Raw genomic sequence first — 17,857 nt, forward strand, 5'->3', positions numbered from 1 at the left:
AGCTGCCAGTCATTACACCACGCATTTATTTTGTGCGAATCTTCATTGATTTGTTCACAAGTTTCGTGTGATACTACTTTCCTGTAGCCTACAGCATCATCGGCCAACAGTCTAATGCCGTTGTCAGTACCATCGACCAGATCATTTATGTAAATCGTAAAAAGCAGCGGACCTATTAGACTGCCCTGGGGCACACCTGAAGTTATGCTTGTTTCTGTTGAAGTCACCCCATTCAGGACGACATACTGCTTCCTGTCTGTTAGAAAACTTTCTATCCAACCGCATATGTCATCGGATAGACCGTAAGCGTGCACTTTTTGGAGCAAGCGATAGTGCGGAACTGAGTTTAACGCCTTTCGAAAGTTTAGAAATATGGCATCAACCTGGGAGCCGGTATCTAGGGCCTGCTGTGTATGATGCACAAAGCTGTGTCTCCGATTACTGCTATTTCCTAAAACCGTGCTGGTTTCTGCAGATGAGCTTCTCAGAGTCAAGAAAGGTCATTATGTCTGAACACAAAATATGTTCCATGATTATACAACAAATCTACGTCAGTGAAATTTTTGGCCGGTAATTATGTGCATCCGATTTTCTACCCTTTTTATAGATTGCTATGACCTGGGCCTTCTTCCAGTCCCGTGGAACTTTCCGCTGTTCCAACGATCTCTGATAGATGATGGATAAGAATGGTGCTATATTTGTAGCATTGTTGTTGTTGTTGTTGTTGTGGTCTTCAGTCCTGAGACTGGTTTGATGCAACTCTCCATGCTACTCTATCCTGTTCAAGCTTCTTCATCTCCCAGTATCTACTGCAACCTACATCCTTCTGAATCTGCTTAGTGTATTCATCTCTTGGTCTCCCTCTACGATTTTTATCCTCCACACTGCCCTCGTATTCTATATTGGTGATCCCTTGATGCCTCAGAACATGTCCTACCAACCGATCCCTTCTTCTGGTCAAGTTGTGCCACAAACTTCTCTTCTCCCCAACCCTATTCAATACTTCCTCATTAGTTATGTGATCTACCCATCTAATCTTCAGCATTCTTCTGTAGCACCACATTTCGAAAGCTTCTATTCTCTTCTTGTCCAAACTATTTATCGTCCATGTTTCACTTCCATACATGGCTACACTCCATACAAATACTTTCAGAAATGACTTCCTGACACTTAAATCTATACTCGATGTTAACAAATTTCTCTTCTTCAGAAACGCTTTCCTTGCCATTGACAGTCTACATTTTATATCCTCTCTACTTCGACCATCATCAGTTATATTGCTCCCCAAATAGCAAAACTCCTTTACTAGTTTAAGTGTCTCATTTCCTAATGTAATTCCCTCAGCAACAGCCGGCTTAATTCGACTACATTCCATTATCCTCGTTTTGCTTTTGTTGATGTTCATCTTATATCCTCCTTTCAAGACACTGTCCATTCCATTCAACTGCTCTTCCAAGTCCTTTGCTGTCTCTGACAGAATTACAATGTCATCGGCGAACCTCAAGTATTTATTTCTTCTCCATGGATTTTAATACATACTCCGAAATTTTCTTTTGTTGTAGCATAGTCAACATATAATCTTACGGGGATACCGTCTGGGCCAGATACCTTCCTGGCGTCTAAGGATCTTAACTGTTTTACAAACCCAGTTACACTAATCAGTATGTCAGTCATCCTTGCGTTTGTTCCATAACTGAAAGGGGGAAAAGTCCTGCAGTCCTCTATTGTAAACGAGAGTTTTTGAAAGCTAGCTTTAGAATTTCGGCCTTCTGTTTATCATCAACCGTTACATTACCCGTACCGTCAGCAAGAGCATGTATTGAATTATCTGAAGTGTTCATAGATTTTACGTAAGACCAAAATTTTTGGGGGGTATTTTTAGAATCTACAGATAAAATATTGCTTTCAAATACGTTAAAAGAATGAGCCGCACACATTTTTACACGAAGACACTTACCGTCCTGTCTCGCAGTGGGACAAAAGTATTAACAGTTTTGGCGATTACTTTTGAAATAATAAACAATTTACTTATTTTTTTGATTTGTCTCCTCTTCGTTTGACTGTCCCTTGTATCTCCTCTTTCCAGTAGTATTCTCCCCTCCTGCTAATAACGTCAGCTGTCATTTGCCAAGCACAATACAAAAAGCGTGTAAGCATTCGATCTTGTTACAGCAAGGTCACTCAAGACTTTCCTTAGAATTCGGCGACGTAAAATTCCTAATTTTGCAGATTGATTGTGTTCGTACTCATTGGCTCCAGGTGACGGAGAAACAACTAGATGGGTAAAATCCTTAGAGTGCTATCATGAGATCCGTGACATAATCTTCAGCAAGCGTTTCGGATTTATTAATGACTTGCGTGCGCGTCCCAATGTGATATTGGAAGCAATCTACTTTTGGGGAGAAGGTACTACTCTCGCACTCTCTGAAGACAATCGGCATGAGGGCTAGCTGAAAAGTGACACATCGAATATACTCGGCAGGCACTGGCAACTGCCCCTCGCTGCCAAACTAGTCTGATTTCGTTAGCAGACAGCACTGAGTTCAGCATATCGTCTACTTTTGCATACGAAAGCAGACGTTACTCGCTGAGATAACGACGCCCGAAACCAATCTCAATACAGCACAGCAAGGACATAACGGACTGATGACAGTGCCAGTGTTCACTGCACTCTATGCTGGACTAAGGTCGCTAGAGAGCCGAAACAAGTCAATATCGGTCCAAACTGTCGCAGTGTCTCGCGATGGCCACCGCCGAGTGTCCTCTTGGCGTGCGCGATTAGCACAAAAATTTCAGGACCCTATAACCGTTCCGACAGGCACATCTGTAATACACGATGTAAGGCTCGGAAGCTCATACGATCAGGGTCCTGTTACAACCCCTCCCACCCCCGCTGCACACCGCAGATTCCCTCCCTCCCCTCACTGGGCCACTAATTTTCTTCTAAATCATTTCGACACGTCGAGACGTTTCACAAAAGAACCTTTCAGCTGCCGGTTGTACCGTAACACCCAATGCATTTGCTCGTTATATGAAATAAGTTTTTGGCGTCATAAGTCAGTATCGATTGTAATCTGTGTATCTTAATCGCGAAACCTAGGGAGAACTGTTACTTTGTAAGTACAGGTAACACGTAAGTAATACTTCATCTACATCTACGTGATTACTATGCTGTTCACAATAAAGTGACTGGCAGCGGGTTCAGTGAACCACCTTCATGCTCGAACGGCACGCGGGAAAAACGAGAACTTAAATTTTTCTGTGCGAGCCCTGATTTCTCTTATTTTTTCGTGATGATCATTTCTCCCGATGTAGGGGGTACCAACAGAATGTCTTCGCAATCGGAGGAGGAAACTGGTGATTGAAATTTCTGGAGAAGGTCCCGTCGCAACGAAAAACGCCTTTGTTTTAATGATTGCCACTCCAATTCACGTATCATGTCTGTGACACTATCTCCCCCATTTTCGCGGTAGTACAAAACGAGCTGCCCTTCTTTGTACTTTTTCGATGTCGTCCGTCAGTCCCATCTGACGCGCATCCCACTCCGCACACCAGTATTCCAGAATAGGTTCGATGAGCGTGGTGTAAGCAGTCTCTTTAATAGACCTGTTGCACCTTCTAAATGTTCTGCCAATGAATCTGCCAATGAATCGCAATATTATCTATGTGAACGTTCCAATTTAGGTTATTTGTAATTGTAATCCCTAAGTATTTAGTTGAATTTACAGCCCTCAGATTTGTGTAATCGAAATTTAGCTGATTTCTTTTAGTACTCATGTGAATAACTTCACACTTTTCCTTATTCAGAGGCAACTGCCACCTTTCACTGTACTGTAACTTTGTTTTAGATCAATTATTTTCATTCTTACCATTTGTAAATGACTGTTCTCTTCTTGAAGGAATAATCAATGTATTATAAAAATCGAAGTATGCATTTGTGTGTGTGCATATGTTCCACATCTCCTAAACCATAGGACCGATTTCAACTAAACCTGGGACACTTCTCCCTCACTGTCACACAATTGCTGGGGGAATAAGAACAATCTACCTATTATAGTTCAGGAGATATGACGTCGTAAACAATGAGATGCGTGAAAAACTGTTACATCATGCATGATGTTTAAATTTAACCTATTACTTCTGTGATTCTGATTGTATTCATAATAAATTTCGCTGGCAGTATCCATATACGCGGCGGCTAAATACACAAACAAAAGTATATCATGGTACCATACATAATTCAGGAGATGTGACGATATAAGCACTGAGATGTGTGAAAAACTACCGCATTGTGCATGACATTTCAATTTATTAATCCTTTGCTACTCACTCTATTCGCAAAATATTTCGCAGACAGTATTAAAATATGCCGCTGAGTATGCATCCAAAATTACATCGTTGTACATCACATTGTTCTAGAGATATGAAGTCAAACTCTGAGATGCGTGACAAAATGCCGCATCATGCATGAGGTTTCAGTACTTCATTCACTCTAGTAAAACACTCTTCCAGTTGACTCAACTTAAGGAAATCCCTGACACCTAGCAGCGTTTCTGACAGATATCAACTGCGAAGCCCGCGTCTCGTGGTCGTGCGGTAGCGTTCTCGCTTCCCACGCCCGGGTTCCCGGGTTCGATTCCCGGCGGGGTCAGGGATTTTCTCTGCCTCGTGATGGCTGGGTGTTGTGTGCTGTCCTTAGGTTAGTTAGGTTTAAGTAGTTCTAAGTTCTAGGGGACTTATGACCACAGCAGTTGAGTCCCATAGTGCTCAGAGCCATCAACTGCGAAACGCAAACAGCTGTAGACGAAAACAATACCCTCCTGTAAGCTATTGGCCGCAAATAATGAAAAATGCAAGGTCATCCACATAATTGCTAAAAGGAATCCATTGAACTTCGGTTACACAATAAATCAACCCAATCTAGAAGCCTTAAATGCAATGGAATTACAATTACAATCATCTTAAATTGGAAGGAACACGTAGGAAATGTTGTGGGAAAGGCGAAACAAAGACTGCGATTTGTTGGCAGGACACTTAGAAGAGGCAACGGATCTAGTAAAGAGACCGCCTACACTACTCTTGTCCGTCCTCTTCTGGAGTATTACTGCGCAGTGTGGGATCCTTGCCAGATAGGATTAATAGAGGACATCGAGTAAGTTCAAAGAAGACCAGCACGTTTTGTATTATCGAAGAGTAAGAGTATCTCTGACATGATTCAGGATTTTGAGTGGACATCATTAAAACAAATGCCTTTTCGTTACGGTGGTAACTTCTCCGAAATTTCAATCACAATTTTTCTCCCCCGAATGCGAAAATATTTTGTTGACGCCGACCTACATACGGAGAAACGATCATCGTAATAATATAAGGGAAATCAGAGCTCGCACGGAAAGATATAGGTATCCGTTTTTTCCCGCGCGCTGTTCGCGATTGGAATAATAGAGAATTATTGTGATGGTGGTTCGATGAATGCTCTGCCAGGCATTTAAGGGTGATGTGCGGAGCATCTACGTAGATGTAGCTATGAAGAGGCGTTGCCATAGAGGCGTTTACAAAATCGCGCTGTAGACTGGCGAAGCAGCTGCGTCCAGCTTACTGGACATTGAAATAGAAACACTATTTATAATCAAGTTCTGAGTTAAATAAACATTACAAAGAATTTGTATTTTGTATACTATGTTTCGTAATTTGGATGATTTACTTATTTGTACGTTATGGATCTTTCTTCGTACTGTGTTTCATAATTTCAAAGATGTTTTTACGAGTACATGGAAATGATTTTTTTTTTTTTTGATATTCCACTACAAACACAGTTCATGTTTTACTTTCATTTTTAATAGAAAATAGCCAAAACGAATACCCAGGGAATGGAATACCTGGTTTGCCAGCTAGTTTTATTGCAAAGTCATGCGAGTGGTCTTCAACCACTGAAGTAGAAGATGAACACCGCCTTCTACTTGGGCGTCTTTTTTCTTTTCTTGGCGCGCATAAACGACAGATTAAAAATAAAAAGTACTTACGTTACAGTTATTTTATTTACAAATAAACGCGATCGTTATACATTAAATAAATTTGTATATTTTGAAAAATGGGTTAGCGTCATCGGCGTGTAGACACCGCGGTGTGTTGTTGAGTCCGCTCGTAAAAGACACGATAGACTGGTTCTTATGTGTGCGAGTATAAGGACGTAACGTCAGTCTTATGGCCATGTTTTGTCAACACTGTAGACCTTCGACCTTAGGGTTGCTTTACTACTTGTGTAGGAGACATAGGTACTGACGTCAAGTTTATTTTGTCCTTTGCTGTTTATTGGTAATGATGACAGGGAAAGCCATTTGGTTCTTCAATGAGACAAAAGCGCTTAAAATCTGAACATCAGTTCAGCTGGACAAGGACGTGATATGAGGTGAGACACGGCCTTGTTGAGACAACAATCCCGGCAATACTTCAGGCAAATCTAAATCAGAATGCACCACGGGGATTTGAGTCCTGCTCCTTCCAAATGCCCGTCCAGGGCCTTAATCACTGTGTCACTTCTATCGGCGGAAACTGACGTCTCTACAAACGAGAAGAGACAGCCAGTCAACGGGCGTAATCAGGAACTACCTGGGAGGAAACCCCGGTCTTTTAAGTTCCAGAGTTACTGCGATAAGGGAAATGTACCATGAGTATAATGATTCTCTAAACCAGACATAATTTCTCTTTGGCTGGTGCTCTGGTCTAGATTCAATCACAGGTGAAAAATACTGACTTTTGTTCTTTATGAGAAATTTTCACATGATACAAAAGTGTTTTGTGACCTCACTAGTCTCTAGTGTACGATGCTACGCGTGATTGTACAAGGTGAATCACCTAAAACATGCACTGAAAATATCGCGGAAATGTAGAATGCTATTGATGTACGATTTTCACAGAATGGGATGGTTGACAGCGGCTCCTAGGGTTGCTTGTCAGGGTCTCGTACTGTTAGCCAGTCAACAGATGATAATACACAGCCGGCCGGTGTGGCCTTGCGGTTAAAGGCGCTTCAGTCTGGAACCGCATGACTGCTCCGGTCGCAGGTTCGAATCCTGCCTCGGGCATGGATGTGTGTGATGTCCTTAGGTTAGTTAGGTTTAATTAGTTCTAAGTTCTAGGCGACTGATGACCTCAGAAATTAAGTCGCATAGTGCTCAGAGCCATTTGAACCATGATAATACACACCCCAAAAATGTTTTGCATTACCCCAGTTCTGAGAGTTCCGGAACCTGTACAGAAAATTGGAATAGAGGTCAACATAAACATCATTTCCGCCCTTTTTATTGCTAATGAAAACCACACATTGCACGTTGTACCACCATACAGCGAGACCTTCAGAGGTGGTGGTCCAGATTGCTGTACACACCGGTACCTCTAATATCCAGTAGTATGTCCTCTTGCACTGATGCGTGCCTGTATTCGTCGTGGCATACTATCCACAAGTTTATCACTGTTGGTCCAGACTGACCCACTCTTCAACGGCGATTCGGCGTGGATCCCTCAGAGTGCTTGGTGGGTCACGTCGTCCATAAAAAGACCTTTTCAATCTATCCCAGGTGTTTTCGATAGGGTTCTCGTCTGGTCGAGCGATGTCGTTATCCTGAAGGAAATTATTCACAAGATGTGCACGATGGGGGCGTGAATTGTCGCCCATGAAGACGAATGCTTTGCCAATATGCTGCCGATGTGGTTGCACTGTCGGTCGGAGGATGGCATTCACGTATCGTACAGCCGTTACCGCGCCTTCCATGACCACCGGCGGCGTACGTCGGCCCCACATAATGCCACCCCAAAACAGCAGGATACCTTCACCTTGCTGTACCCGCTGGACAGTGTGTCTAAGGCGTTTAGCCAGACCGGATTGCCTAGAAACACGTCTCCGACGATTGTCCAGTTGAAGGCATAAGCAATACTTATCGGTGAAGAGAACGTGATGCCATCCTGAGCGGTCCATTCGGCATGTTGTTGGGCCCATCTGTACCGCGCTGCTCGGTGTCGTGGTTGCAAAGATAGACCTCGACATGGACGTCGGGAGTGAAGTTGCGCATCATGCAGCCCACTGCGCACAGGTTGAGTCTTAACACGACGTCCTGTGGCTGCAGGAAAAGCATTATTCAAGTTGGTGGCGTTGCTGTGAGGGTTCCTCCGAGCTATATAATCCGTAGGTAGCGGTCATCCACTGCAGTAGTAGCCCTTGGGCGGCCCGAGCGAGGCATGTCATCGACAGTTCTGTCTCTCTGTATCTCCTCCATGACCGAACAACATCGCTTTGGTTCACTCCGAGCCGCCTGAACACTTCCCTTGTTGAGAGCCCTTCCTGGCACAAAGTAACAATGCGGACGCGATCGAACCGCGGTATTCACCATCTAGGAATGGTTGAACTACAGACAGCACGAGGCGTGTACCTCCTTCTTGGTGGAATGACTGGAACTAATCGGCTGTCGGACCCCCTCCGTCTAATAGGCGCTGCTCAAGCATGGTTGTTTACATCTTTGGGCGTGTTTAGTGACATCTCTGAACAGTCAAAGGGACTGTGTCTGTGATACGAAATCCACAGTCAGCGTCTATCTTCAGAAAATCCGGGAACCTGGGTGAAGTAAACTTTTTTTATGTGTGTGTAATACAAAGAAATTGTATTTTTGTGCAAACGTACACTTTTAAAATGGAGCAGTGCCTATTGACATTAAGAAACTAAAAGTACGGTAAATCAAAATGTAAGTGGTGTTTGTTGCAGGATTCTAATGCGAGTCGTTTGCGAGATATCTTAGTTTGGAAAGTTCCCACACCGACACATGTAAAATACCTGTGTTAGCACACTAAAGAACAATAAGTAGATACACTAGATGGCCGCGCGGGATTAGCCGAGCGGTCTTAGGCGCTGCAGTCCTGGACTGTGCAGCTGATCCCGGCGGAGGTTCGAGTCCTCCCTCGGGCATGGGTGTGTATGTTTGTCCTTAGGATAATTTAGGTTAAGTAGTGTGTAAGCTTAGGGACTGATGACCTTAGCAGTTAAGTCCCATAGGATTTCACACACATTTGAACATTTTACACTAGATGTGAGGGTTCTGACCAGTAACAAGACAGCTGACCACCACAGGTTGTGTTCAAAATAATAATCGGCAGCGGCAAAACGCTTCCAGTCTGGCTTGGAACGACTGCTCCACAAGTGCTAGCATTTCTGCAGAGACGTCCGTGCAGGATGCAGCATTATTCGTTGCATATAACTGGGTTTAGTTGATGTGTCCTTGTAGACAGCGGCTTTCAGCTCTCCCCACAGAGAAAACTCTACAGGCGTCAAATACGGGGAACGGACCGACTATGGTACACGTCCACTGCGTCCAATCCAACGTCTGGGAAACAGTTTGTGAAGACATGTTGTAGTAATTCGTGCACTATGGAGTGGACAGCCATCATGTTGGTACTAGAGGTTCCTCTTAGTCTGAAGAGGAACGTCTTCTAGCATTCGTGGAAGATGGTCTGTTAGGAGGTTGCGATACTTGTCCGCATTCAGTATTCCAGCTATGAAAAACGGGTCGATGAACTGGTGGTTCACTATCGCACATCATTTATTTACACTCCATGGGCGCTGACGTTGCATCTGACGAAGGCAACGGTTATTGCCAACAGGTCAATAGTGCATGTTTCGGCGGTTTATCTGGCCATGATTGGTAAATGTGGCTTCATCACTAAACAAAATGCGTGAGACATCAGGAGTGTCCAGTCTTGATGTCCATGTATAGACGTCAACACGATTTTCGTAATCGTTTCCACGCAGCTTTTGTTCGAGAGAGATGTGATAAGGGTGGAACCTATTGCGAAGGAGAATGCGTAGGACACTTGGCTGACTCATGCCACTTCCTCGTGCGATTGCGCTGGAGGTAACATGCGCATCAACTGCAACAGTTGTTTCTGTCGTCCCTTGTTTCATTCTGTTAGGTTTTCTAGGTTTTACACTACCACTTTCACGTAACTGGTTGAAGAGATTGGTAGACAGTTGCTGAGATTGTTGACGTCTATTGGGATACTTTGCCGCATATACTGTACCAGAACGAACTGCATTCTTCCTATTCCCCACATACATCATGAGCAACTCGGGTTTTTCTGTAATGGTAAATCCCATTGTCTATTCACGATCTACTGTCTGGACTGTCACACACCAACCAACTGACAAATCGCATTGTACTCACCCAACACGCAAGCACACTGTAAGCAAACATAGCAACATCGTACATAGCAACTACGCAGGCTGAATGGTGCAAACAAGTGTCGGTGTGAAAACTTTTCGAAACAAGATATCTCGTAAACGATTTGCACTACTTTTAGTTTGTCGATGTCAATAGGCATTGTTCCATTTTAAAAAGTTTGTATTTGCACAAAAAATACACTAAGTACTATTAAGTCGGTTGATTGTCTAACAATGCCAGCCCCTGACTACGAACCCGTTCTGTAAAAAGCATACGTCAATAGGACTTCCATTTCCGCGATATCTGCGGTGCAAGTTGTAGGTGATTCACCATGTATAATGTGATATCCTACTTTAGATCTATTAGAGTTGTATCTACAGTGAGTGACTCTTTCAGTCGCTAATAATCGAGGGGGAGGAAAAATACTGAGTAAAGACGGTGCGCTATTTCAGTTGAAAAGGCTGGAATAGGCTTTTTTGAAGAAATGAATCTCGCATTCGACTTAAATGATTCAAGAAAATACCAAAAGCTTATAAAAAATTGGTTCACTGGTATATGCCTACTCCTGACATCAATATTAATAGCAGAAAATTATGCACATTGGGCTCAGAGATCAGATACTACAGTCGTTAACTGGATGAAATTTTAGCTTCTACTTTCGAAATAGCGGCGGTTGTTAAGGACGCTACCCGAAAATTGCCTCCAGGTAATTTACTATCATCTACGCCGCGAGAAATTGAAGCCGGCCGCGGTGGCCGAGCGGTTCTAGCCACTTCAGTCCGGAACCGCGCGACCGCTACGGTCGCAGGTTCGAATCCTGCCTCGGGCATGGATGTGTGTGATGTCCTTAGGTTAGTTGGGTTTAAGTAGTTCTAAGGTCTAGGGGACTGATGACCACAGATGTTAAGTTCCATAGTCCTCAGAGCCATTTGAACCATTTTTGAGAAATTGAGCAGTAAGGCGGAAACGAAAGAACTGCATTCTGAGCCGGTCGTCAACCTGGTAATTTAATTCAGGTCCGCCTTTTATGCAAACAACACATTTTTATAGCCCAAAAATATTTTCCTCTCCTTTGTACCACCATCAATGAGTACTTTTATTCGCGTCTTATTTTTTTTTATAATCAGGATGGTTGTGGATGTACGCAGACTGACAAGAAAACGCGAAGCACCCAGAAGATATAGTCGGATGTAAACGTAACTTTGTGCACGTGCACATCGTCGATGAGTATGTAAATGGGGAGAGCATCAATTATCTGTGACACGTAGAACGGCCACCAGAGCACAATAATATTATTCTTGTTCCAGGCCTGTAAGGGTACATCAGGGACCTGAACTGCTTTAAAAATTGAGTGATCAGTATGAAGGAGACGCAGATGCCGCGTACTCGAATGAGACAGCGTTATCAGCACCTAATAGACTTTGAGACATTGTGGGTCTCAATTTGACTGGCTGGTCGAAATGTGCAGTAGCTAGACATTTTGGCCCGATATTGGACTACATGGGAACGTGAGCGCAGGCATGCTTGTCAAGTATGCGATCGACCACCGCAAGGAAGGATTGCCGTATTCTGCACCAAGCACATCGTAACACCTTCACATCGGGGCTTCCCTTCCGAGAACATGTAGTGGATTCTCTGCAACGTAGAGTGTCGTCTGAATCAGTTGGTCGGAGACTAGCAGCAACCGGGACAGAGAATTAGCGTCCCATGCTTAGGCTACTGATAGCACCACAAGACAAACGGCTGCATTTGGAGTGGTGTCGTTCAAAAAATGGCTCTGAGCACTATGGGACTTAACATCTGTGGTCATCACTCCCCTAGAACTTAGAACTACTTAAACCTAACTAACCTAAGAACATCACACACATCCATGCCCGAGGCAGAATTCGAACCTGCGACCGTAGCGGTCACGCGGTTCCAGACTGAAGCGCCTTTAACCGCACGACCACACCGGCCGGCGGAGTGGTGTCGTTAGTGGGAAGCATGGACTGCTGATGAACGGCGTCGCATCTACATCTATATGGATACTCTGCAAATCATATTTAAGTGCCTGGCAGAGGGTTCATCGAACCACCTTCACAATTCTCTATTATTTCAATCTCGTATAGCGCGCGGAAAGAGTGAACACCTATATCTTTCCGTACGAGCTCTGATTTCCCTTATTTTATCTTGGTGATCGTTCCTCCCTATGTAAATCGGTGTCAACAAAATATTATCGCATTTGGAGAAAGTTGGTGACTGGAATTTCGTGAGAAGATTCCGTCGCAACGAAAAAGGCCTTTCTTTTAATGATACCCACCCAAATTCTGTATCATTTCTGTGACACTCTCTCCCATATTTCGCAGTAATACAATAATGTTCGGCGGCGAATCGCAGGTCTGCGCTACCCCGGATGACCATAATCGGCTATTATGATGGCGAGCTGGGGAAAGGTGCCATCGATCCCGTGTTTTAGAGGGACACAGCGGTGTTATTTCTTGTGTCGTGGTGTGGGGAGACTTCGGGTATGAATTCAAGTCACGGCTGACAGTGACTGAGGGAACTCTGAGGGCACAACGGTATGTCGCGGACATCCTACGTCCTCTTGTGTTACCTCTTATCCAACATTTTTCGACACGACAATGCTCGTCCGCAAATGGAATGTGTGTCTATGAGCTATGGCCAGTAAGATCCCCAAGTCCGTCCCAGACAGAACACATGTGAGACCAGTTCGGACGTAAATTGCGTCCCAGTGCCAGGTCAAGGAAATCAAAGACCAGTTTCAACATTTGTGGGCCAACTTTGGAGAGACTACAACTGCTCTGACACACTTCGTAATCGAATCAGTGCGTGCATCAAGGCCGGAGGGGGTGCAACGTCGTACTGATTATTGGGCTCACAGTGCAAAGTTCTTTAAGAACATTTGACACATTGTAATCACTGAAATAACACATATACTCTTAATACGAACTGGGTCATTTCGTTTCCTTCACAATTTTTCTTTTTTTTTGGGGGGTGGTAGTGGGGGGGGGGGCGTGTTAATCACTCTTACCATGAGTACGAGTACACTGCGTAACGTTGATCCACACCGCTTGGGGCTGGAGAGGAGACTGTGGCAAAAATTCTGAGAGGGTAAAAGTCAAGTTTTTCGTTGCATTAGATTCCGAACACACAGATACCAGTGTAGAGAAGGAGTGAGGTTCTAATCTCCATTCCGCCATTTCGATTTAGTCACTTCAGGCAAAAGCTGTCATTGTCCATTCAGCAAGGTCAGTTCTAATTTTCCTCTTATCCTTGATGAAGTGAGTTAGAAAAAAAGAAAAAAAAGGATAATCTCTGTTTAACGCATCGTCGACGATTTCGCTACAGATGGAGTACAAGCACGTACAGCAGAGGGACAGCCAAGGGAACCGGCCGCGTCCTTTTCAAAGCAACCATCCAAGGATTTACATTAAGCTGTTTAGGAACACCACGGAAAACCTGGCTTGGTATGGCTGGATGGAGTTTTGAACCTCGCATCTCCTTTCCGCTGATTCATCTCTTATTATTTGAGTAAAGAATAGCCTCTTGTGACTGAAGTCGATTCTAAATTACAACCTGACTGTTATTCCTCTGCATCTACCGAAAATGAAGAGGAATGTACGAAATGACTAAAAACGCTGCGGTACTCTGGGTTGTCGTGGCCATGTTATTTGGAATTAATAAATACGCTTGACAGGAACGCCATGTACAGAAAATATAGCCAAGTTTTAACTGATTCGATTTTACTGCTCGTACAAAAAAAAAAAAAAAAAAAAAAAAAAAAGAAAAAAAAATTTCCAAATGTTTTCTCTATGTAATGCAAGCTAATGCTTAACCACAGCACATTCACTTTCATCCATTGTGTTTTTATATCACTGCATAATACGTGGTTCTTTTTCTTGCATCATAGAATAAGATTATTTCGGCTGCATTTAGGGTTGGCATGTACGCAGAAACACTAATCATATGGCTGCGAGCAATTTGTTCAGATCATTTATATCTTCACTATTCCCTTGTGAACTGTCACAAGTACAGTTTTTCAGCGAGAAATCTGGGAATATCAGCTTCGTTTATACATGTTTCTGTTGTTGTAATCTTCAGTCGAAAGACTGGTTTACTCTAGCTCTCCATGCTGGTCTATCCTGTGCAGCCTACATCCTTCTGCATCTGCTTACTGTATTCATCTCTTGGTTTCCTTTTACGATTCCCCCCCCCCACCCCCTACTAAATTGGTGATCTCTTGATGCCCCAAAATCTGTCCTACCAACCGATCCCTTCTTCTAGTCAGGTTGTACTACAAATTTTCCTTTTCCTCAGTTCTGTTCAGCACCAGTTAATTATTAACAAGGTGAAGACATGTGTATTGCATAAATGCCAGGGTTAAGAGGCTAAAATTGGATAACAGTGCTAACAAAAAGTTTTTTGAGGAACAAGGTAATATGTAGAAGGTTAATTGTATGTTAGTAACAAACTAGGGCGTTTTAGTTGTCAAGGTTTTGATTCAACCGGGGTTCCGTGGAGGAGGTATACTGGTAAAAACTCATATAGTTTTGTAACGTACAGTCGGCCAGAGAAATCTCTGCCGCTTGATATAGCAACAGATTGGACGAGTATTGATCTACCCATTTAATCTCCAGCATTCTTCTGTATGGCACCACATTTCAAAACCTTCTATTCCCTTCTTGTCTATAAACTGTTTACCGTCCACTTTTCTCTCCCATACATGACTACACTCCATACAAATACTTTCACAGAGGACTTCCTGACACTTAAATCTATACTCGTAGTTTTTAAAAAATATACCTTACATTTTCCAGCACCTTCAAGTTGCATTCTCTTCCCAACTCTCGTCCGTCAGTAACACGCTCCCGTGAATAATGCAGACTCGTAACGTTTCGATATGATGTCTTCTGTATAAGGCTTCTCTTACATGCTCAGTGTCCTCTGTCAAGTCAAACCTGACATGCACCCCACTCACTGGAACAGTAATCCAGTTTAAAGCTGAGCAAGCTTTTTGAATTGAATCTACGCTTTTAACGGTTCCTCAGTATTATGCTAACAGGCTAAAGCCTAGCACCGGAGTTACCATCGATCTATATAATTGTTCAGTTTCATACTTACATGATTCGTCAATGGCAGCAGCTATTTGTATGGCCCTACTCCAACTGTTAGACATAAATCTTACAGGCAAAGAAAACTACTCACTGAGCCAGTCCACAATTTGGTAAAGACCTGATTTAAGCATGAAAATTCAGGTCCACGAACAACGCAGACAACACATCTTTTTAGACCGGAAACAAGTGTAGGCGCCTTTGGATCGTCATAAGTGGGTACTTTTATTCAGGTTCTATTCTTTAGAATGCTAGGTTCTGTAGGATCTTCTTTACAGTATTATATAACTTTCCATAGCTCTTTCCTTGGGTCCTATACACATATGGATGCTCATCTGTCGCAGAAATATACACAAAGGCGCGGTACTTGTTTTTAATACGAATACTGCTAAGTTAGGACAGATTAGCATCCAAAAGAGGACGGGTACCAAGAGAAGTGTAGGAAGCTACGTAATAATGTAATAACAGTCTCAAAAAATTAGATATGAGTAATATTTTTTAATGAATGAACAAATTTAGACTATAAAAAGGTGTTTTGTTTGCATAATAGGCAGATATGAATTCCCATAATTCAGTTCGCAAATACAACAGTTGTTAGGACTTCAAACCCAACATTGATATCTGATGTAATGTTTGAGTATTATCAGCACAAACGACTGAGGATGCAGCTCAGTGTTATTCGCCGAAGCACAAAATATGTAAAGAAGCGTCAAGCGTGCCTGAGACACGATTGTCAGTGAAGGACTTCCTTTCCAATATTTAGCGAGATAGATCGAAATTAGGACCATGCAGACGGAAATAGTATTCACTACAAATATTTACCTTCATCAGAGAGAAGCGCTGGTCGTCAGTGAGGTCGAGCGCGTCGGGTGCCATGATGCCGCGGTCAGCAGGTCGTCGTCAGAGAGAGTCTACGGCCGTGTTCTGTCACAGCCGCAAGCTGACTGGCGAAGCGGCAGGGCTCAGCCATCCACATGCCGTGGGAGACGGCAGCGCCGCGCTGCGGCGTGCGAAAGTATGATCGACGCGCATGCGCAGAAAGCTCCTGCTACTTCCCAGGCTCGCGACCGTTTCCGTTCAGCGCGCACTGCGGACACAATCGTAATGAAACATTGGTAACACGTTGCCAGCAGCAGAACAGTCAAACTCGAGAGCAGCTGATGCGAAAGATCATATACACCATGTTGTAGGGAACAGGAAGGCAAGTCTTCGAAACTATAGTAAGTGGGAAAACTGCAACTGGTGTATGCAGTACATTGATCCTATAAGGGTTTTATGTGCTACACCAAAATACTGCTGTAAGACGCGGTTTGACTAAAAGGTGGTCTCGAAAGTACACAAGAAACGTCAGTGTGAATGTATACAAACTTAACTGTCTCGATTTTATAGTTGACGTGTATTATTGCGATGGCTCTGTTCGTCATCTTCTCCAGGTGCATCGAGAGCAAACGTATCTGGACTTTTAACCACGTGCCACACAACATATTTTAGAGTAGTGATTATTTGTAGGCGCCGACAGTGGAGATTCCATTACAGTTCAGTTCGTCGTAATATATTGTTGTGAGTAGATCTTGTCCGAATAACAGTTGCCGCTATGGTAAATTGTGCACCTTGATGTAAAATACGAGGCATAGCTGCAGACACACACCTTGCAAACGTCCTGTCCTTCAGAACAAGGCCCTTAAGATAATCATTGAGTTAGTTGAGAACAAAAGTGAACATCCCATCGACAACTAGGTCATTAGAGACGGAGCATAGGCTCGGATTAGGGAAGGATGGGGAAGGAAACCGACCGTGCCCTTTCAAAGGAACCATCCCAGCATTTGCCTGAAGGGATATAGGGAAACCACGAAAAACCTAAATCATGATGAGTTGGACGCGGGTTTGAAACGTCGTCCTCCCCAATGCGAGTCCAGTGTGTTAACCACTGCGCACCTCGCTCGGTATAAGTGGAAAAAGACTCTAATCTATGATCTGGAGAAAATGAGTTTATGAATACTCCAAAGACGCTCACAGGGAAGATGAAATTAGAAATTTGAACTTCGCTCCTAAACGGTGAGAAACGTACTCGATGCTCCTACTAATCGTGCTTTCCGTAAATTGATAGCAGCGAACGGCCCCGAATTTCGTGTGCAAGTGGGTCCACTTTGGTCGACCCTGCATTTGCTAAGTTTTCTGTTGTCTGATGAAATTAACTAAATCCATGTGGCAGCAAGAAAGAGGAATTCTCTCTTTTTTAGCCATGGCGACGTGAAATCTCATTTCGGTACCCTTTGCACCGGAACTTGACAACTCACTGTTATGATCTCTGTTAAGTACGATACTTGTATGAGCAAATCACTTTGTAATACCTTGTCTTTGCGGAATATTTGTTTAAAGGTATCAACTGAATTAATGTCCACTTAGTACGTAAATTGCAACATTTCTGCCCTCTTTGAACTATGTCCTTTGGCGAACATGAAATATTAGGAGATACGGCCGCCACTTCGCTTTCCCATTGGCTCGTTGTAAGTCAACAAGACCAAGTTGGGAGCAAGACTTGTC

At 43.5% G+C, this 17,857-nt stretch overlaps 1 protein-coding gene across 1 annotated transcript in view; it reads right to left on the reverse strand.

Moving 5' to 3' along the window:
- LOC126090105 (SEC14-like protein 2) overlaps positions 1 to 16,290 on the reverse strand; it is a 317,955-nt gene extending 301,665 nt beyond the window's left edge. The window contains exon 1 of the mRNA XM_049906960.1: positions 16,136 to 16,290. Within this exon, the coding sequence (XP_049762917.1) occupies positions 16,136 to 16,189 (54 nt within the window). The 5' untranslated portion in view covers positions 16,190 to 16,290. The remainder of the gene's footprint in view (positions 1 to 16,135) is intronic.
- Between the last annotated feature and the right edge of the window lie 1,567 nt (positions 16,291 to 17,857).

The sequence above is a fragment of the Schistocerca cancellata genome, chromosome 1 (genome assembly GCF_023864275.1).
Source record: "Schistocerca cancellata isolate TAMUIC-IGC-003103 chromosome 1, iqSchCanc2.1, whole genome shotgun sequence".
Classification (NCBI taxonomy): Eukaryota; Metazoa; Arthropoda; class Insecta; order Orthoptera; family Acrididae; genus Schistocerca; species Schistocerca cancellata.